Raw genomic sequence first — 23997 nt, forward strand, 5'->3', positions numbered from 1 at the left:
AGGAGTGTGCTACTGTGATTATTCTTTAATAAACAAGATCATATTAGAGCCAAATATAGAAAACAAACTGCTGTTTGCGGAAAAAGAGCTAGGTAGGCAGAAAGACAGTCTGGACAGAACCAGATGGGCAGGGGCTAAAGAGGGGGGTGGAGTAGGGAGGGAGGGAGGGAGGGAGGGAGGGAGGGAGGGGGGGGATGGAGGAGAGAAAGAGCAGAGATGCATACAAAATAATAAGCTATCCATGAAGGAACTGAACTGACGCAGACGATGTCAGAAGAAAGCCTTGGGGCGAGTGCACTCGCTGTGCTTCGAATAAATTATGGCATTTCTTTTCACTTTATACTGTCATCATTATTTTCCATTACAATTGTCACTCTCTCCCACTCAAGGTGCTGCTCTTCTTCTCTCTCCAGTCCAGCCTGAGCCAGTCCTCTGAGGATTTCTGCCTCCACCAGCCTCCCCTGCTGTGGATGTGTTATTGCGATACAGAGGCCAAGACACACCCTGCGGTCTGCCAACAGCTCTTTCATTGACCTCCCAGAAGCTGTCAGAGTTAACTTCAATCATAGTCCTGTCTCCGGAGCGATATGATTGGACGTCCCATCTCACTCAGCCGTGTCATGAGACTGCTGCCAAGTGGACACGGGGTGGTGGCTGAAACACCGGGGCTGCATTTCATTCCAGAAAGTTGCTTCCTCCCCTCCCTCTGCCCTCCCTTCACCCCTCCCCAAGGTGGATAGGAGACCAACCAATTTGCTGCAACCATTAGCTCCACCTAGATGAGACGACACTGCTTCCACCTATGCTACTCCTTTCAGATCCTTGAAGGCGAGTGAATGAGGGCGGGGGGGGTGGGGGTGGGAGGGTGGGGGTGGGGGGGGGGGGGTTGACAACTGTGTGGAAAGAAACGCAGACCAGTAGGCCAGCATTTAGCCTGTGGCGCTAACTGCGGTAACCCCTGCGCCAAGGACAACACTCTGCCAGAGAACAGAGAGAGGGAAGGAGTGAAGAGGAACGCAGATAAGAGTCTCCGTGATTCAAACTCATCCACAGGGAGATACAGCACTTCAGTGGTACATGAGAGGGGCCTAAAATTAGCCGCTAGCTCAAAGGATGGCTGTTTCACAGTGCTCCCTTCGCTCGATCCCCTTGTCTTTATTCCTTTTTGAGTAGGTACTGTATGTGTCAGAGTTTGATGACAACGCACAGAGATGGGTACGTGTCAAAAGCACATATTCCTTCAGGTCCGGGAAAACAAGGGATGGGGAGAGGAAGCAGCACTTGGTCTTGGGCTATTTGAATTGCTAATGTTTCACACCCCTGGCAGGAAATAGAGACGCTCTGACAGGCTGTCGGCTTTCTCGTCGTCAACGACGCATAATTGAAAACACAACAAAAGAGACAAAAACGAGGGAGGTAGAGTGAGGGAGACGCTCATAGCTGTTGAGTTAGCGTTCCTGTTGGATATGGCTTCGTGGGGCCTAAACAGGTCTTGTCAGGCTGTGCAGTACTCAGGGGCCGATCCACCTCGCTGGGAAACTTCTACGGTATAACTTACAGTGCAAGGTTGGGCCACGAGGTTGGGTTACAGCATGACTAATCTCTGAACCCAGAATTGAAAGTTTGGCTTAGCGAGATTAGCCTTTGTCTCATGCCCGGTGAGACGTTTTAGGAACCCAAAATCATGATATTTCGCTAATCCCACGAAGACTTCAATAATCGCATTTCTTCTGTCACTTTTAAAGACACATAGAATAGAATAGCGATTTTGTTATTTTCAAACGTTTCTCGTTTCAGAATCAATTGCATTGAATAGATTACACATATTTCATTTCCTCGTAGCTCCTTCAGCACATGATCCTAAAAATAACAATATAACTGCATCATTCCTCCCGTTGGAACAAAGGCCTCAGCCGAGAGACGGACGGTGGGTCCTGCTCCTCTCCTCTCCTCTCCTCTCCTCTCCTCTCCTCTCCTCTCCTCTCCTCTCCTCTCGGCCGACCAGATCTGCATACTGCAGCTACAATTTCCCAGTAATCCTAATTAACATGTTTATCTCACATGCCTGTGCATTGAACCCACAGCGGAGCAGAGGGCTCTCTGTACTGTAACAACATTAACAAGATCAGCGTGACACAGACAGGGGTCTGCTCTCCGGCTATGCGCAGCACAGAGTGGAGGGGGGGGTAATTTTAATGGATGCATGAGGGAGGGGGGGGGGGGGGGTAGGCGAAGTATTCTCTACTAATGTAACATCTCAACAGTAATGATGATGACCATGGAAAGGGTCTGAAGTGAAGAACACCATTTTCAGGATGGTGCTCAGCTAAAACATTATATGTGGGCAGGAGAGGAATACGGGGCTTGACCACTGCCGATGATGGTGATGCTAAACTAACACCCACACAATAATAATAATAATAATAATAATAATAATAATAATAATAATAATAATACACTTTATTTATATAGGACCTTTTTTAAAACAATGTTACAAAGTGTGCAGATAAAACAGATGTGTAAATAAAAACACAAATATAAGTAAAAAACTGTAAAACACAACACATTAAAAAGAATAAAGGCAGCATCAATTAAAAGCTCGTCTATAAACATTTGTTCTAAGAAGAGATTTAGATTTTCTTGCGAGCGTCGGCAACACAAGCGAAAAGGGTTTCGAAATATGTGCACAGCACAAGTTCAAACACTGGGCACGGAAAGCACACGCATCAGCGTTTAAACTGGCCCCATTCGTTCATTCTACAGCTAAAGGAATGTGTTGTGCCGTGCAGTGTGTCTGACAGGAGGGGAATAGGGCACACACAGGAATTACTCATTGCGGTATGTTTGTGTGCTGCGCTTAGACATGGCAATGAATGACCTCCATTTTAAGGTTACTAGGGATTAATTTGGGGACTAATTTGAAAGGATTAAATCCACCACTGGCTATTACACTGAAGGATGACCAACTGTTTCCAGGAAAATGACTCCTGCTGCTTAACGTTGTCTTGCAATCTCTTTTATAATCTGTCTGTTTGGTTACTGTACACTACCGATTGGACCGGTAAAATGTTATGCCGTAATCAAATGGAAGTGTACTATCGTGTTGTCCATCCAGGGATTTTCTCCCTGTCTCTGGGTATGTGTATGTGGTTGAGACACATGTGTATTCTGTGCAAATCTTGATATATGTCCAGATTCTATCAAAACTGCATAAGCAATATTCATCTACTGTAACAAGTATCTATGTTTACAAAAAGCTGCCAGTGATTTTTTTTCTTAAACTGTCTGCATTTGTCTGTGAGGGGAGTCTATCTGGTACTTTGGCAGTGCCCAAAACCATTTTCCAATCTTATTTGTCCACAGGGAAAGGTAAACTCAGATTGCTACTGTGCTGCTGTGTATTCCATTAAATTCAGCCAACAATCGAACACACTCAGTGAAAGTAGTCCATCTGAAAAACACTGATATATGTGACTAAATGTTGTGTTTCAATGCTCTCCCGTCGCTGAAATTATTATAGCTACAGTACTTATACTACACATTACATTAGTGGACCCTACCTCCCTCTGCTGGCTTGTCTGGGAAGCTAAGCAGGGTATGCTCGGTTACTTCTTGGATGGGGGGACCAAAATAGGCTGGAAATGGTGTTGGAGGACCAGTAGGTGGCACTTCTCCCTCTGATTTAGGGGACCCCAATGCCCCAGGGAAGTGAACGGGGCACTGCCTTGCAGAGGATGCTGTCCTTCGGATGAGACTCTAAACCGAGGTCCTAACTCCCAAGTCGTTCAACATCTCAAGGCACTTATCGCAAGAGTACTAGAGTTAGCACCGGTGGCCTGGCTTATCGCAAGAGTACTAGAGTTACTAGAGTACTAGAGTTACTAGAGTACTAGAGTTAGCACCGGTGGCTAAATTCCAAATCTGGCCCACATACCGTGGCCACCTCATCATCCCCTGCTTTCAATTGGCTCATTCACCCCCACTTGTTGTTGCAAAAGAAAACATGTTCTCAGTCCATTTATCTGGTAAAATAAGGGATAAATAAAATAAATGTTAAATGTAATAAAAATCCCTGGTATCCTAGCCTCGGTAACCTGTGAGTGCTGGTTGGGGCTTGGCAGACCCCTGCTGTTTGGGAAAAGACCGGGCCAGCGTTGTGGAGACAGAACCCCAGAGGGCCCTCAGCAAGTTGACACTAGACCCCCTCATCACATTCAACAAAACATGCCCTTGATAAGACAAATCCAGTCTCCGCCTCGGCTCCAATCATTTGAAGCACTCTGGAAAACAGGACTGCACTGTAGCTATTTAAATGATTATTAGGCAGTCTGCACCAAATAATGAAGCCCTTACCAAAGGCTCCATGGTGACTGTAATAATGATCAACCATCCTGTTGAGTGAAATTGGGATGTGAACGAGAGACACAATTTGTATTGTACGACCTATTGAACTGTTTCTTAGAGAAAACACAAGCCTATGGAAATGAGGTTTACAGTTGGGCTTAGTAATCCGTCTGATATACGGTTGCTGCCACTGTAAGAAAAGAAAGATCCTGTTGTTATCATTGAGACACGTCGTGTGTGCTTGCTCCAGCCCTACACTTAAAGTCCGCCCCCTACAAACACATCCTTAACCTTCTTTTCTACCAGAGTGTTTTAGCTAATGAGACTACAGAGAAATTTATACCTAGAGACTTAATTAAGGACGAAGTAACGATCGATGAAAATAGTCTAAGAACCCCTGGAACGACGCATTAATCAGACAAACACAGAGTCATTGTACGAAGAGAGAACATCATCATTTGACTACTAAATTAATGTCTTGGTTGACTGGGTGTCATAAATCGCCCGGAAGGAAACATTAGAGACGGAAGCAGCTGAATCATAGCCAGTCATCTGGTGCTTGCCTCCCAAGGCTTGGTGATCAGCTGATTGTGTTTAGTCAGACATCAGACATCTATAATACACCAATACAACATCTGGGATACAGTCATACAAAGCCAATCTGACGCAACTCAAGTCATGACTCAACTCTAAACCAATAGGCGGTCCTCTGTGGCTCAGTGGGTGGAGCATGGCGCTAACAACGCTTAGGTTGTGGGTTTGATACCTGCTGGGACCATATATACTTAAATGTATGCACCCACTACAATGTAAGTCACTTTGGATAAAAGCGTCAGCTAAATGGCATATATATATATATATATATAATAGGCCTACTCAACTCACAAATCAACTCTTCGGCCACAAGGACCATTCATATTGGTTACAGTGTGTATGCTGGTAAGGGTATACCCATAGTGATGACCTCCACACACACACATATAGTACACACAAAACACAGTCTAATCCTTGATCATGAACTCTTATCTTGTGCAACCTGTAATGGCGTTTTTCTTGGTAGTAAATTAGTAATCGGAGGGAATTTTGCCAAATGCAGCTCCTCCCACCTCCCATGTGTGTCACCTTCTCCTTCAGAGCAGAGGAGCCACGGTTACCCTCATCATCACACCACAGTCATGTGTGTGCTGTGTGCCGTGTGTGTGCCATGTGTGTGTGCCATGTGTGTGTGTGCCGTGTGCGTGTGTGTGTGTGTGTGTGTGTGTGTGTGTGTGTGTGTGTGTGAGTGCATGTGAACATATGTGTGTGTGTGTGTGTGTGTGTGTGTGTGTGTGTGTGTGTGTGTGTGTGGAGGGGGGTTTGAGAGTGGATTTGTCCTTCTTGCTGGAGAAGTCCCCGCATCCTCTCTGTGAACACATCACTCTGAACCCCTGGGCCCGCTCGACTCCCGGTCTATTTTGGGCGAGCGAGCGTGATAACCTCGACATTTCTGCTCCTCCTTAATCTGTACATTTCCATTCGGAGCAACATCCACACCAGCGGGGGCCCCACACACACTCCGGAGAGATGGATGGGTCAGAGTCAGCTATCCTAGCTGGCCTGGCTCTGAATGTAAAGCCCCAGACAAAGGAGGAAGGAGATTTCTTAATCCACACGTTTCTCTGACTAGTTTTGTTCCTTGAACAATTTATCTCCCAGTGTGCTGAGATACTGTAATCCCCACACGGCTAGAAGACTATCATCAGATCCTTTTGCTCTGTTTGTGACGCAAATGCGAAGCTCGCGTATGAATCTGGAGCGTGCATTTCAAGTACTGATGTGGAAAGAAACATACATTTATGGATATATGCTCAGACAAATGCTTTCAGACGTAACATGTACGGGAAAGTCGATTCTTGAGAGGCATGGTTTTGTGTATCATGAATAAACAGAATGTATTTATGGAAAGGGAGAATGGGATGCTTTATCGATCTCTGCATGTAATATAAGCAATGGTGACAAAACAACAACACTGTCTTCAAACATGTGCTGTGTCTAGGCAAGCTTAACAGATGCTACTGCAGTACCACTGAGATGAGCTGCAGGTATTATGAAACGATGAAAGGTATTTATGAAGGTAGTTATGAAACTCATATTTCATAATTATCCTTGATGACGATAAAGCAATGTTTTGATTGTGTCTGTTATGCAATGAAGCAATTTTGCAAGATGTAAAGCAAATGAAGGTATGTGAGTCTAAGGGGACTAATTTCGTGATGGCAAAACAAGACTGCCTCGTGTTTTGAATGACAAATCATCTCATACTCATCTCATAATGCGTTTTCTGCTATTTGACTTGAATTCATGAATTGTAAACATTATCATCGGTGCTGTTGTTTTCTAAAAATGGATTCACAAATTCTGAGTGAGTGAGGCTCCAAGGTCAAAGTGAAAACACGACTTTCTGGCAATTCCATGTATTTTTAAGCAGCATTGGACCACAATACAATATTCATACAAAACCATGCACCGAAAAACCACATTCAGGTTTTCCACACCAACAAATCCATTTTGTGTATCATTCAAAATCCGATCTCCCATAAGTTGACCTATTTGGTTTATTTTGTTTGATTGCAGAACCATGTCCGGGGGATTGGTTTGACAAGTTCATAATCCCATGAATTCATCAACTTCCTGCAGCCTAAAAAGAGGGCAGGATGGAGAGCCCAGAGCGATGGCAGAGGGCAGCCTTCTGCATGCTACATCATGCAACGCCCTGCCCCAACCCAGAAGCAGACCCCCCAGAACCCATCCACCAGAGATAATTATAGCATCCAAAATTACAACATGTAAAATATTTAAGGAGTGGGGGGGGGACCAACGTTTTATGGTTGTGTTCAGCTGCTCGATCAGCCTTGATTCCAAAGATGAATCATGCTTCAATACCATAAGTATTGTAATTTCTCTTGAAATGGGGGAAATCTAAATTTTGGGGACACTTTCACCTCATAGGCCTAGCCTACATGTAATTCATATACAGTAAAGCTGGGGGGGGGGGGGGAGGATATACTGTATGTAACTACATTATTTGCGGGGGGGGGGGGGGGGAGTATATACTGTATGTAACTACATTATTTGCGGGGGCTGCTAGCGAACATGCTCAACAGCTGAGAGAGCTACATACAGTAGGAACAAGCAGAATAATTATAAGTACCAAAGGCAGGAGAAAACCATAGCGACAGAGGCAGTGGTTGTCTTCATCGCCGTCTCTAAATACCCCTCTGTTTGCAGGATGTAATTATAAACAATACTGAAGGCCGCCCCAAAGCCTTGGGGATGCCCAAATACTGGAAACAGCTGTCTCATCATAACTCATCAGCTGTGTCATCATAACTTATAGTTTTTGCCTTAATCTCCTTAACATATATCCGGAGAAAATTATTATTCTTGACTACAGGGGGCCATACAATACAAACTTGATTAGCTGTTTGACGGATTTCATTGTCAGAACAGTGAGGCGAGCAGGAGAAAAAAAAACAGTATCGAGGTGTGTCAAGTGTACGAACCTCCATTTTAGATGGTCAAACATGACAAGTATGAGAAATATTATGCTACATTTTAGTCCAATGACTAAATACAGTAACAATTTAGGGGCCTAAGTGAGATCTTATCTTAAGTCATTATTGTTTTGGTTATGGAAAAGTGAGACAGTTGTAATTACCTAATTATGATATGTATTAATGTATAAATCATATTTATCCAAATCCAGGGGTAGTCTATACTGTATACAGTACAATATTTGAAACTCCTGGGAAAATGACAGACTTCAGCTTTAATGAAAATGCTGCCATTTAAACATCGGCCAGGTTTGATCTGAAACCTACAGGGGCAGTTTCCCGGACACAGATTCAATTTAGTCCCGGACTAAAAAACATGTTCAATAGGCTTAATCTGTGTCAGGGAAACTGCCCTTTAAAGCATATTCAATAGTATTTTATCGATTAAATAATTTGCACTTCTGTCTTTTCCAAAAAACACTGCCCCTTTAAGACCTCAATCAGACCTCAGCCAACCAGTGTCTATCCTGCCCTACCTCAGCCATAAGAAAGTTGACCTACAACATATGAAATCTGTCGTTTTTCATTTTTGTTAATTCCTTATATATATATATTCCTTTCCATATATACAAATCTAAACTAACTCTGAGATTCCTAACTTTGAATTATCTCCCGTGCTCCGCTTTCACGCCAGCTGCTTCTGCGGCAACGGCTTGCACTGAAATAATGAGATCCCCGAATTTGTGGCTCATACCTGCTGAAAATAATAACGAGAAAATAATAAAAACATTACAATCATTTATTTTGGGGGCTCTGTGCCTAGTTTACTTCGCCCATGCAGCTTCGGGCCGGCCCGATCAGAAAACGATGCATTAACCATATTATTAATTATTCATCCGATTTTTTGTTGTTGTTTTGTTAATTGAAGCAGGGCATCCAGTAATTAATTAATCAGGTTTGTATGGCCTAATGCAATTTCTACAATGAGCTCACAGGTCATAGGAGCAAAGGTCAGAAACTAACTGGATTGAAAGGGGTGATAACCAACTAAGCGAATTTACGTCTTACACAGAGACTTAGACAGTGACACAGAGCATCGTCTCCCATTTACCCAATGATGTGTTAAGACTTCTGAGAAGCCAGTAATAGAAGTACTGGCTTAGTGCTGTCAAAGGGAGGAGGGCCACAGCTTCACACACACACACACACACACACACACATTCACACACACACACACACACACACACACACAGCATGTTTTCACACGAAAAGCAGAAGGTTCCACTGCGTCCTGCAATATCACACTGCAAAATGGGAGGCTTTGCTTTATCTTCTGCTTGCCAGCCATCTCATCAGTTGGCCTCGTGTTCCTCGCTATCAGTGGTTGGACATGAAGACCCAGCAGTAGCAACACTGTTTACCCCACTTTCAATCACAATCAAAGTGTCCACTCGTAACCTTTTCACGCATGAGTTATGACACCAGCTGACACCATGGCATGATGGCCATCTACAGTATAGGCAGCAGCCTTCCACATTTGAAACTGTATTAATAGCTATAACAGACACCATTGTGCACACCATACACAATCCCCGTCATTGGCTTCTCCACCATTTGCAGAGGAGAGCAGTATAAAGGGCAGATACTGTTCTGCTGCTAATAGGGTTTAGACAAATCCCTGGATCATCCCACGACTGGCTATCCCAACCAGGGTGTCTTCTGAGGTAAAACAGACTAACAGAGAGAGAGAGAGAGAGATAGAGGAGGGGGGGGGGGGTGAGATACAGAGACACAGACAGAGAGAGAAAGCGAGACAGATAGGGAGAGAGAGAGAGAGATACAGAGACAAAGTCAGAGAGAGAAAAAAAGGGGGGAGAGGGAGAGGAAGGGAGAGACATTTACATTTATGGCATTTAGCAGACGCCTTTACCCAAAGCGACTTACAACAAATACATTTGTCTAAGTATGTGAATCATCTATCCATCAGTCATCATAAGACAAAGTAATCTAATTTTTTTTATTAATTTATTTACAGTAGAGAAACTGTACAGGGGGGTAGTGGGGATGAAGAGGTATTTAGGAGGGACAGTTAAGATGTAGCCTGAAGAGATGGGTCTTCAATCTACAGCGGAAGATAGGTAGTGACTCTGCAGTCCTGACAGTAGTGGGAAGCTCGTTCCACCAGCTCCAGGTCAGTGAAAAGCTGTGACCAAGTCGCGTGGCTGCTGCATCCATGTAGAGGCAATGGTGCCAGGTGGCCAGCGGAGTGAGCAGGCAGGGGTTTGGGGGCTGACCATTGCTTGCAAGTAGGGAGGGGCCCGGTAGGCGAGCAGGGTCTTTAATCTGATGCGAGCTGCTACCGGGAGCCAGTGAAGGGTGCGAAGGAGGGGGGTGACACGGGAGAATTTGGGGAGATTGAACGCCAGACGGGTGCCAGCATTCTGGATGAGCTGCAGAGGCCTGATGGAGGAGTGGGGATCCCGGCCAAGAGTGCGTTGCAGTAGTCAAGGCGAGAGATCACAAGTGTCTGGACCAAGAGTTGTGCTGCTTCTCTGGTGAGGAGTGGACGTATCCTTCTGATGTTGTAGAAGAAGAATCTACAGGAGCGTGCTGTCGCTGTGATGTTCGCCGCACAGGATAAGTGGTTGTCAAGGATCACCCCAAGGTTCTTGGCTGTCTGGGAGGAGGTCACAGTAGAGTTCTCTACTGTGATGGAGAAGTCTTGGAGAGGGCAGGCTTTCCCCGGGAGGAAGAGCAGCTCAGTCTTGTTAAGGTTGAGCTTGAGGTGGTGGGCTGACATCCAAGTGGAAATGTCAGCAAGACACGCAGAGACACGTGTTGTCACCTGTGAGTCAGAAGGGGGGAAAGAGAGAAAGAGTTGAGTGTCATCTGCGTAGCAGTGGTAGGAGAAACCATGTGAGGAAATTACCAATCCAAGAGATTTGGTCTAGAGGGAGAACAGTAAGGGCCCTAGGACAGAGCCCTGGAGAACCCCGATGGTGAGGGTAAGAGCGATCAACCAGGAGAGTGCAGAGCCAGAGATGCCCAGTTCTGAGAGGTTGGAGAGAAGGATCAGGTGGTTTACTATGTCAAATGCAGCAGACAGGTCAAGAAGAATGAGAACAGAGGAGAGGGAGGAAGCTACTGTGATAAGGGAAGGACATTATGTGACCACTTAGGTAAGATGAGGAGTCCAGTGCCCCCCCCTCGACCAGAGAGTCTTGGGGAATGAGAAAATGAGTAGGCATCAAAGAAGGCTGCTGGAGTAGCTGTGTTTTCCGGTGTAATCCATGTCTCTGTGAGGGCAAGGAAGTAGAAGACATGAAGCAGGCATAAGCTGAGATAGCCTCTGCTTTCCGGACCACTGACTGGCAGTTCCAAAGTCCTCCCGCGACAGTAGTCAGTTGAGCATGGTGAGAGAGAGAGAAGGGGGGAGAGGGAGAGGGAGCGAGAGAGACAGAGACAGAGAGAGATAGAAGGGGGGAGCTAGAGAGTTGTGTGTGTGCTGAGAAGGTATTTTGGAGGGATTACGGGCCCATGTGAGGGAGCAGGGATTGAACTGGGTCGCACCGTCTGACCCGCTGTGTCCATGTAAACAACAGCAGAGCCGGGCCCTTCTTGTTCTTTGTACCAAGCTGTCTCACTGTTCTATTTCAGAGCCCCTGTCTTGGAGCATGGTGGGATCCTCCCATGGGAGAGCAATACCACTGCTCCCAAGGTTGATGATTCATGTTTTCTCATCTTTTTTCTCTTTATGTATACAGTGTTGACATTTCATGACAGTGACAGCAGCTTAAAATGTCCTCCTATTTATACACTGGTGGCATGAATAGCTCACTGCTTCACAAGACATACTGTACTAAATAAACATGAGAGGAGTCTTTTTTTGATTCGGTTTGATACTAAGCATATTGTACGACAGCAGTGCATTGAAGAGTCGAGAAAAATCTGTGTCAGTTTTTTTTCTCTTAACAGATACGTGCACTGGGATATTAACTGTGAAGCAGGAAGACTTCTTAACTTCTTAAATTAGATTATAATTCACAACATCTATTGATTTACTGTAGCATCGTTACAGTACAGTCCTGTGTGTCTGTCATACCATGCATGTCATCGTGACAAATGGGCCTCCTCCTGTACTGTGTGTGCCTCATAAAAAATAGAAAATCCAGAGCCAATTATGGATTTTTTTTCTTTTACATGAAACTCTCCTGTGTTCAAGATTAATCATGGATTCATCCTAGCAGCTGTTAGACTTGGTTTACTGAGTGATACGTTACTTACCAAAGATCACCACAGCATGTCTCTCTCTCTCTCTCTCTCTCTCTCTCTCTCTCTCTCTCTCTCTCTCTCTCTCTCTCTCTCTCTCCCTCTCTCTCTCTCTCTCTCTCTCTCTCTCACACACACACACACACACACACACACACACACACACGAACAATCTCAGTAAAGAAATACCCCAGATTACCCTAATCTCTCTACTTACTGTATCATTTCTAAATAGTCCCCTCCCCTCGGTCTGTATCTGCCGTTGACTTCTAAAAGCAGCATCAGCTGGGATAATACTGTAGGTTTTGGAGACCACCTCAGGGAGACAACTGACTTCACTTTCTAGTTTCACATTTCACTCTGATTTAGAAAAGGGAAAAAAATGAGCACACTGGCTTTCTTGCTCCTTCACATTTATGTGGAAAGATAACAACGTTTCTGTCAACAGACCTTCATCAGGGTGTTTGTCTGATTTGAAATAAGCCTTTAAGCAATCACCATCTTGTGAAAAACAAACGTTTTCTTTTTTTTTGCTCTCTTACATCACATTCTATCATGTGCCATACAAATACTTCGCATTCAGAAAGTATTCAGACCCCTTCACTTTTTCCACATTTTGTTATGTTACAGCCTTATTCTAAAATGGATTCAATTATTTTTTTTCCTCATCAATCTACACACAATACCGCATACTGACAAAGCGAAAACAGGTTTTTAGAAATGTTTGCTAATTTATTAAAAATAAAAAACTGAAATATCACATTTACATAAGTATTCAGACACTTTGCTATGACACTCGAAATTGAGCTCAAGTGCATCCTGTTTCCATTGATCATCGTTGAGATGTTTCTCCGACTGAATGGAGTCCACCTGTGGTAAATTCAATTGATTGGATGATTTGGAACGGCACACACTTGTCTATATAAGGTCCCACAGTTGACAGTGCATGTCAGAGCAAAAGGTCGAAGGAATTGTCCGTAGACCTCCAAGACAGGATTGTGTCGAGGTATTGAAGTATTGAAGGTCCCCAAGAACACAGTAGCCTCCATTATTGTTAAATGGAAGAAGTTTGGAACCACCAAGACTCTTCCTAGAGCTGGCCAAGATTGAACTCTTTGGCCTGAATGCCAAGCACCACGTCTGGAGGAAACCAGGCACCGCTCATCACCTGGCTAATACCATCCCTATAGTGAAGCATGGTGGTGGCAGCATCATGCTGTGGGGATGTTTACCAGTGGCAGAGACTGGGAGGCTAGTCAGGATCGAGGGAAAGATGAATGAAGCAAAGTACAGAGAGATCCTTGATGAGAACCTGCTCCAGAGCACTCAGGACCTCAGACTGAGGCGAAGGTTCACCTTCCAATGACCCTAAACACACAGCCAAGACAACGCAGGAGTGGCTTTGGGACAAGTGTCTAAATGTCCTTGAGTGGCCCAGCCAGAGCCCGGACTTGAACCCGATCAAACATCTCTGGAGAGACCTGAAAATAGCTGTGCACCAACGCTCCCCATCCAACCTGACAGAGCTTGAGAGGATCTGCAGAGAAGAATAGGAGAAACTCCCCAAATACAGGTGTGCCAAGCTTGTAGCATCATACCCAAGAAGGGTATGTAATCGCTGCCAAAGGTGCTTCAACAAAGTACTGAGTAAAGGGTCTTAATACTTATGTAGATGTGATATTTAAGTTTTTTATTTTTAATAAATTAGCAAACATTTCTAAAAAACCCTCAATTGGCTTTGTCATTATGGGGTATTGTGTGTAGATTGATGAGGGGGGAAAATGAATTTAAACTATTATAGAACAAGGCTGTAACATAACTAAATGAGTTTAAACTATTATAGAACAAGGCTGTAACATAACTAAATGAGTTTAAACTATTATAGAACAAGGCTGTAACATAACTAAATGTGGAAAAAGTGAAGGGGTCCGAATACTTTCCGAATGGACTGTATGTCATGATTCATCAGTTGATTAGGGAAGTACTTTGATGCTTGCTGAGTAGATGTTGTTTAGATCTGGGGAGGCTGGTGGAGGTAGAAATCAGAGCATGGGCTTATCGTAATGCATGGAATGGACCATTCCATGCATTACAATGAGCCCATCCTCCGATTTCTACCTCCACCAGCCTCCCGTGGTTGAGTTCCCAGACAGTACAGGACTGTACAGTTCAGAGAAGAGGAGGCATCTCCAGGGGGACCGTAACTGTGATGTATTGCTGTACTGTACGTGGACAACATGAGACTTGTCTGAACCATAAAGCAAGCAGATGTCAATAAGGAAGTGTATCTTTTTTTCAGAGGTCGAGAGATGTGTTTTTTCTCTGTTCTCTGGTGCAGCAGAGTGCATGTACTGGACTGTATTTGCCAGGGGGTTATTTGATCCAGATGAAAAATGTTAATGGAAGTTTGGAAAGCTTTTTAGCACCCTAATGTACTCCACTCCACCTGCAACTTAGAGGGCCATGTGAGTGCAAGTGCCTCACAAAGACCTCAGAGATGCAGTTGGATTTAAAAACATTTGTTTGTATGTATGTATGTATGTATGTATGTATGTATGTATGGGAACAGCCCCTCCCTCCTTGCAAGCAATTGTAAGCCCCCAAACCCCAGCCCGATCACTCTGTTCTTCCACCTCGGCTGGCCACCTGGCACCGCCAGGTAATATAATAATAATAATATAACAATAATAATAATAATAATAATAATAATAATAATAATAATAATAATAATAATAATAATAATAATAACCCTTCCTTTTTCTAGCATTGTGACTGCCAATGGCACCTGACCTGAGCATAGATTTTAGCTTATGATGACTGATGTATAGATGATTCACTTCCTTTAGACAAATGTACTTGTTGTAAGTCTCTTTGGATAAAAGCACCTGCTAAATGTCATCAATGTAAATGTAAATGTAAATGTGGATGGATGGATGGATGGATGGATGGATGGATGGATGGATGGATGGATGGATGGATGGATTTATGGATGGATTTATGGATGGATGGATGGATGGATGGATGGATGGATGGATGGAATGTATCCACAGCTCGAGAGGTAGGCATGTCGCCAAAGATGAAAAAGAAAAAAAAGGGAAAGCATGTGTGCCGCAAATAGACCAAGTTCCAAAAATGGAAGTGTCCAAGTACAGTAGATTCCCCAGTTGGCACGCGATCATTGTGTGTGAGAGGAGAGCTGCTGAGAATGAACACTGCAAGGAAGATCTGGGTAACTGGACCTCGAACAGCAGCTCTGTATCTCCCCAACGAAAGATAGCCCCGCTGGCGAAAATATCTGCTCCCTCCTCTGTTCCCGTTTGAGAGAACACAGAGACCGTTGGCAGGGCACCATCCCTACAAACGAATGCGGATGATATAACCTCTTTTTCAGCCTTTGTAGCCATTCCTCAAGTTGTAGAGTAGAATATAGTATTCAGTATAGTTCAGCGAAGGCTGCTGAATGGAGAAATGGGGAGGACAGGCTCATTGTAGTGGACGGAACAGAATGAAGAATGTATGATGCCATTACTTACAGTATTCCATTGCATCCATCACAATGAGCCTGTCCTGTCCAATTTTCCATCTACCAGCCTTTGATATGTAATGTGATCTTTGAGGGAATAATCTTTTAGGGTAGTCAAAGGCTTCACCTGCCTTTGTTGACAACCATGTCTTTGTCATAGGAATTCCAATAGCGGTACTGTTTGTCAAACTGTCATTGAAGAGCATTGAGGTTCCATTTTATATCTGGGCTCGGGCCATATAAATATGGTCTTTAATATGTAGATTGCAATCAAGAAAAATCAAGCAAATGCAAAACGACAACAAAGAGGCTTGGCAAATATGTGGGAAATGGGTTAAATCTGCTGGAGGAGCCCTCCTCTAAAATCACTGAAGTGTATGCAACGAGCAATTGGGTCCTCCAGCCTGAGGCCAAGACTAGTCTTTTTCAGTTATCACCACTGGAGGTGGACAAGGCACCCAGTGTTCTCCCAGGGAGACCTCCAGTGTCTAGAGGCCAGAGGAGCTGAAACAAGAAACCACAAGTTCTTTTTGGTTTGTTTCTGCGAGCACAATACGAGCAGGCATGTACTGTAGTCTGCTCGGCGAGGCCCAAGCACAGAGAACACTTTCGGGAAGATGAGTTGTTAATTGAGAGGAACTAAGATGAAATTGCATTAGCAATATCTTCAGACACAAAGATAGCGAGCTGTTTGGGAAATTGAATTCACCACCACATTAGGGTTCTGGAGTAAACTGGCCTTTCACCGCTGGAACACATTTAATTAATTACCTCAAACAAATACAGAGAACAAACAGGGATTTCTTAAAGCCACAATCCGTAATTCGAAAGACAACAAAACGGATCGCGGCTTTAATGTGTTCACTGTGAAAATATGTAGAGATAGCAGGATACCCTGTGCAGGCGGGATGTGCATCACAATAATGGCTTACTCCTACAAACCTAGAGAGAACCTGTTATCTATTCATCTATTACCGATTGTGCAGTACAGACCAATAATACTGAAACTGAGGAGAAGCAGCAAAATGGCTGCCAATGGTGAGGCTGTACCTCCTGTGTACCCTGAAGAATTCCCCTCAGAAATATGTCAAATCCAGGCAGCACCCAGTCACCGCATGACAAAGGTCTTTAGGCTCCCGCAGACAGCAGCTTTCCAACCGGCGTGGAGGCAGATCTGCGTAAGCTCCACAGCTCCCGTGCACAGCGACTGTAGCCTATAGTAACATCCATCTACGCAACAGAGGGAGCCAGCCACAATCCCTCAGCCAATGATACTTCTAATACCATGCGGTATTTGCATATGCAAATCATCCTGTTCGTCACATAACCTGATGCTTCCCACTGCTCCGTATGTGTCCCCTCGGTTCATGTGGCATTTGAGGATATACATAATAAGATTTGGGTTTTCCTTTGATTTGTATTCCTCAGTATGGCTGCCATTTGCTCTGGCAAATATGTTGTGTTTACAGGAACAAAACTCAACTTCGTTAAAGCTTTGTTAAAGGCACACAACACTTAAAAACGATGCTGTCATCCTCAGACAATACCCGGTAATTACACGTTCTTGGAGTACTGTAAGTGCTTTACAATGAAGCACAAACAGGTAATTCAAAACCCTTACAACATCAAAATACACATCACTGCTCTTCGCTGTCAGCAGCTGTCCTTACAAGCTATAATTAACCAACAGGAAACGGCGAACATGACAGGAAATGAATCAGGGCGATACACCACAGGAATCGTTGTCGCCGCTGTCACAGACACACACACACACACACACACACACACACACACACACACCACACACACACACACACACACACACACACACACACCACACACACACACACACACACACACACACACACACACACACACACACATAAGCTGACGGGCAATGTGACTCAGCGTTTCGGTTCCCCGAGTCCCGCGGTGGCGCCGAGGACTTGGCATGACCCTCATCCTGTGGCAGGTGGAGCAGGGGTGGCGCAGCACACCAGCAAGCAGCCTGATCGTTGGCACTGGCTGGAATGTCATCCTGAGGAATGACCTCTCCTTTTGCTCTGCCATGGCCTCTCACCACAGATGTTTAAGAATCAGAATTCAGAATCAGAATCAGAATCAGAATCAGAATGTCACACAGGAAAAAAAAAATAATGTCTTTCTGGAGAAATTGGCTTCCTGTAAATTGAAACCGATATTTCTGAATCTTCTGTATGTGGGGTAGGTTATACAGTATGACATCAATTGGTGAAATACATCATGGCTTTATTGCAGAGTCATACAGTCACCCCCGATTCACTACTGCTATAACATGTTGCTGTATTGACTTGATTTTACAGTACAGCCCACTTGATAAGAACCAACAGTGAGAATGATTAGAAACATCAATGACATCTGGTAACCGGATAGGCTCCTCCATGTGCACAGAATGCACAAACGTCAGCAAGACCTAAAATGTCTGTTGGTCCAGTAGGCAAACAAGAGGGGAAAATGGTGCTGGGCAGCGATCTGAACCGAACCGTACCAGATCTGTACTGCAGTCAAACACCGCACTGACCCCCTCCTTGTTCCACTCAGAGACCGAGATACACAGGTCGGTCGGCTCAAATTTAACCCCTTTTCAGTTCAATTTACCAACCAACTGATGAATCAATAAGGTGACCTAGCGCAGGTAGATGGCTCCTTAAAGACACAGGCTGATTGTTGATCCTCTAAACAGATCAGTTGACTCCCCCGGTGTTGCCTTTCCAAGATAAGGGCCACTTTATAATATCCAAGCTCAAAATTGATCTGTACTTTTGATAGTGAACAACCATAAACATTTTCTATAAAATCTGCCCTAAAACATCATTCTTTTTATAAATCGACTGGTTACTAATTAGGCCTTGATCTGGTAATCAAATTATAAATATTATAACCACTACTTTAATTCAATTTGCGTCATTCCAGCTCCTGAATAAATGCATTTATTATTTCACACTAAATAATTTCTCAGGGTTAGACAAAGAAGAGAATATTTATATGATGGCAGCTTTGAATATCCTTTGTAGGAAAAAACTAAAACGGAATCTATCATCACTTCATTCTCCATTGGGGCAATGTGCAGGACATCAAAACACTGCACACTATGTCTCTGTCTCTCATGTGCCACACTAAAACCATTCCCCATACACATTCCTCTCATGTGCCACACTAAAACCATTCCCCATACACATTCCCTCCCGGTGCTAAAACGGATGCTTTCGTTAGTGTAATGCTAAGTCTTCTAGGTGCAGATGGGCCCAGATGGCCACAAGCCCAACCTGAGTCTCTGTGTTGGGGCTGTGATCTGCCAGAGGGCTGGTGTTGTGATGCACACCGCTGATGAGACAGATGTGGCCCGCGGAGCCGGGGGGATTCTCCGGAGCTCTCTCTCCATCTGTACCCTCCTCTTCGCCAGACTGCTTTTACATATCAATCTGAGCCGGCTAACACAGCTCTCTCTCTCTCTCCTTGTCTCATTAACCAAATGCACGTCATTGTCTCTCAAGAGCAAAGTAGTTCGATACAAGTAGAGATAAGACCCCTAAGCTGTAAGATTCAGCGGCTGTGGGTGACAGTGGAGCCGGCTACAGCAGTTTCCTAATGGATGACAACAGAGTCAGCTACTAGACTCTCCTAATGGATGACAGAGTCAGCTACTAGACTCTCCTAATGGATGACAGAGTCAGCTACTAGACTTTCCTAATGGATGACAATAAAGTCAACTACTAGACTTTCCTAATGGATGACAATAAAGTCAACTACTGGAGAATCCTAATGGGTAACAGTAATGGCTCAGAGTCGAGTCAGCTCCTATGGAGTTTTCTAATGGATGACAACAGAGTCAGCTCCTATGGAGTTTTCTAATGGATGACAACAGAGTCAGCTCCTATGGAGTTTTCTAATGGATGACAGTAATATTGTCTGGAGCTCTGCTCTGTGTTGGGCTCAGCTCGGCCCTGATGAGATAAGGAGCTGTCTCTGTCTCTGTCTCTGTCTCTGCAGCCAAGGGAGGGGACGGATGGAGGGAGACCAGGGGCAGGCGGAGGGAGGAGGGGACGGATGGAGGGAGACCAGGGGCAGGCAGAGGGAGGAGGGGACGGATGGAGGGAGATCAGGGGCAGGCGGAGGAAGGAGGGGACGGATGGAGGGAGACCAGGGGCAGGCGGAGGGAGGAGGGGACTGATGGAGGGAGACCAGGGGCAGGCGGAGAGAGGAGGGGACGGATGGAGGGAGACCAGGGGCAGGCAGAGGGAGGAGGGGACGGATGGAGGGAGACCAGGGGCAGGCAGAGGGAGGAGGGGACGGATGGAGGGAGACCAGGGGCAGGCGGAGGAAGGAGGGGACGGATGGAGGGAGACCAGGGGCAGGCGGAGGAAGGAGGGGACTGATGGAGGGAGACCAGGGGCAGGCGGAGGGAGGAGGGGACGGATGGAGGGAGACCAGGGGCAGGCAGAGGGAGGAAGGGACGGATGGAGGGAGACCAGGGGCAGGCAGAGGGAGGAGGGGACGGATGGAGGGAGACCAGGGGCAGGCAGAGAGAGGAGGGGACTGATGGAAGGAGACCAGGGGCAGGCAGAGGGAGGAAGGGACTGATGGAGTGAGACCAGGGGCAGGCAGAGGGAGGAAGGGACTGATGGAGGGAGACCAGGGGCAGGCGTAAGAATGTCAGGAATGCAGGGGTCGCCTGTTCCAGGTCCCGGTCGACAGTCGGCGGCACGCCTGCCTCTTATCCCTCCTCCACAGGACAGGGCTAATTTAATGACGCGCTGCTGCTCCTGCGGCTGCATCCAGCCCATTATGACAGCAGGGGACTGCGCTTGTCTCTCCGTTGCCGGGCTAATCTGCCGTCCGCAGGGCTAACTCGCTACGACAGTTTGGTGTGTGTGAGCTACTGAGAGCCTTTCCCTCTGACTCAACTGAATATGTACGGCTCACTTCTAGTTTATTCATCGCACACCTTTTTGTTTGGTCATATCAAAATGAATGCAGTACGTTTCCCCCCCCCCCAAAAAAACCCTGATGCACCCAACATGGCTGTCGAGAGGAGAACAACAACGTCAACGATGAAGAACTCTGGGCTGAAACGGCAGCATGCTCTGCTGTTGTGTCCATACATTGTGACAGATGTTCTTCCCCCGCCACAGATGTATCTTTTTAACCCTCTGTATGTTTTTAACCGTTTGTCTTTGTTTCTAACCACCTGCCCTGCGTCGCACGGCATTCCAACTCTGGGCACAGCTGTGCAGACTAGACGTGGACCTTCCTGTGTTGCTGCCCATGAACAGATTTGATCACATGCCTCCAAAAGCCTGTCGTGGTGGGCGAGATCCACGGCGTAGGGTGAGAGAGCACCCGGTGCCAAAGATAAACTACGCAGGAGGTTGTCGACCCTGGCAACAGCGCAAGAGCTGCGGCGTGTGCCAGGCTTTCTGTTAAATTGAAGAATCACCATCATGGTGATGGGGGTGGGGGCGGGGGCGGGGGCGGGGGGGGGGAGGAGAGGAGAGCAGCTCCCTTGTTTGAACAAAGCAATTGTGTCATGGTAATTTAAGCCTTAATTGTGAAGGGAAAATATGTCATTGCTAAATAGCAGAGACTTAAAGAGGAACAAGAGACTGTTGTAGTGAAGCTTTGGACATGTACTCTGCAGGGAGCAGCAGGAGATAGTGTTCTTTATTCAGTCACGGCACTCGGGAAAAAAAAAAAAAAAAAAAAAAAGTACGAACCGCTTCAGATGTTTTGTAGTTCTACTGAATCAGGAATCTGCAGTACGTAGTATACAACACATAATCCCCAGTGATTTGAGTAGCAACCCTATACTGTATGTTAAGCACCATAAATCCACTCAAACTCCAGACCTTACAGTGACTCTGTACATCAAAGCTTTCCCATTCTCCGAATATCTCCGGGTCCTGGAGTGTCGTAATTGGATCAGCTTTTGTGCGAACTATCGTCGCCGTAATAACGCCACGTGATCAACCGACCAATCAATGAAACTGAGGAACTGGAAGATAGATGGGGGAGAGAGCATCGGAAGCTAGGTGAATGGGGTGAGTCACGGAGTGAAATGGCCGGTCTCCCCGCCTCGCACTCATCATTCTAAATGTGGAAGTGGAGCCGGGGCGTTCCGCCTGTGTGCTCAGGGCCCGGCAGAAAGGGAACCTGTTCACTGCCCACCTCTGGCCTCTTGAATATGGATTTCTTATGTTACTGAACTGAAAGCATCACCTATTGTTGGCCCATAGATAAGCAAGAAAGCTCTTTCAACCAACCTCTACATCTGGTGAAGGAGAGGTTCTCTGTAACATGCATACGAACAAAGGTTGAAGAGCTTTCTCTCTCTCTCTCTCTCTCATACACACATATAGCCAAGTCTCTCTCTCTCTCTCTCTCTCTCTCTCTTTCTCTCTCTCTCTCACTCTCTCTCTCACTCTCTCTCTCTCCCTCTCTCTCTCTCTCTCTCTCTCTCTCTCTCTCTCTCTCTCTCTCTCTCTCACCCTCTCTCTCTTTGTTTCTCTCTGTCAAGAGAGGGACACGCACATCAGATGCTGTATACACACACACGCATACACACACACACACACACACACACACACACGCATACACACACACACACACACACACACGTCATCGTATCCCTTACCTCCTCCCACTGATGTATGTATCTGATGAGTCGGGAAAGTCTCAACAGACGCAGAAGACTGAGGATTTTAGTAAACCTCACAATGCGCAGGGCCCGGGCCGTCTTGTACACCTCAGAGTCAAACCCTTTCTCCACAATTAGAAAGATATAATCCACTGGTATGGATGAGAGGAAGTCGACCACAAACCAGCTCTTCAGGTAGTTCATCTTGATGACCTTGGGGTCCAGTATGATCTCTGAGCTCTCCTCGTTGACGATGCCCGTCCGGAAGTTCATCACCAGGTCCACCAAGAAGATGGTGTCCGACGCCACGTTGAATATGAGCCAGGTGGTTGTGGTTTGCTCCGAGAAGAACGTTATTCCGACAGGAATGATGATTAGATTGCCCATCATCATGACAAGCATGACCAAGTCCCAATAGAACCTGGAAAAAAAACGAAACAAAAAAAGAAGAAATGAGACGTTAAGAATTATAATCGCTTTTGAGTGGATTTCGTGTGTTAAGGCAGAAGTGCAAGGCATGTGTAGTGCATACAAACATATGGCATGTACTGTATGAGAACATATGCCTGCGTACGTCCAAACCCACACATCATTCCCAGACAGAGACGCCCTTGGGGGCTTGAAATGTAATCATACGGAAACGCATGAAGCCAATACTCGTCCAAAAGCTTTCCCACTGTATTGTCAAACACAATTGAGATGAATGAACGATCATATGTCATGGAACATGTAAACTAAGATGATGAGGCATATTCCAAACAATAATGAGTTTAAATATGGACATCCATCAAACATGAAATCTTGAAATGTCCCTTTCCATTGTTTTGCTCTTCACGTTGTTTCAGCGCTACAACTCGACCACTGTATATATTCCCCTAGATATGATTTCCTGAGACAAGAGAGGTCAGATTGTAGTAGTAGTACCACTGGGAAACCTACAGCAACAGAAGAGCCTCAGGCTGGGAGACATGCTGACTCCTCTATACAATATTTTGGAAGGAGCCATCATGTGCCATCTCTGATCCATGTAAGCTTAAAAAACCTTAACTCTTAGTGATGGCAACCAACCCAGACTATGCATGCACGCACGCACACACACACACACACACACACACACACACACACACACACACACACACACACACACACACACACACATATTCACGTTGTCATTGCCAGGGTGAGTGTAGGGTAGGGTAAGGTAGAGTACAGTAGGGCAGGGTAAATTCAGAGAGGCCCCAGTCCTGCCTAGGAGGGTCTGGGTTAATGTGCCCTGCTCTCCCTTGTGATCAGCAAAGCCAAGAGTGATTCATGGGCGCCCGGCCGGGGGAGATCTTCACAAAATGTCCTGGCCACCGATAACGGCTGCACATCCATGAACTAAAATAGATGCTTTCAAGAATCCTATCTCCTGCTAAAAACTCTGGGGTGACGCAGTGGCTGAGCTGAGGATGCGCCCGGCCTGTAATGGATCTGTTTAAATAAATGAAGCAGTAGGGGGGCCTTGCTTTATAAATATCTGAAGATCATCTGTCAGATAATTGTCTGCACTTCAGCTAAACGGTCATCTTGCTGGTTAATAATATCCACGTTCGATAGTTTTACACCAAGAGGCATCTCTCACGTGTCAGCTAGGATTTGCTTACACTGAGCTT

The 23997-nt window shown here is 45.6% G+C and overlaps 1 protein-coding gene across 1 annotated transcript in view; it reads right to left on the bottom strand.

Annotated features, from left to right (window-relative positions):
* The window catches only part of hcn1 (hyperpolarization activated cyclic nucleotide-gated potassium channel 1), a gene marked incomplete at both ends in the record, with an annotated part of 67184 nt that overhangs the window by 38039 nt on the left and 5148 nt on the right, over nt 1–23997 (bottom strand). The window contains one exon of the mRNA XM_083669529.1: nt 22340–22763. Within this exon, the coding sequence (XP_083525655.1) occupies nt 22340–22763 (424 nt within the window). The remainder of the gene's footprint in view (nt 1–22339; nt 22764–23997) is intronic.

This window comes from Argentina silus (genome assembly GCF_951799395.1).
Source record: "Argentina silus genome assembly, chromosome: 5".
Lineage (NCBI taxonomy): Eukaryota > Metazoa > Chordata > Actinopteri > Argentiniformes > Argentinidae > Argentina > Argentina silus.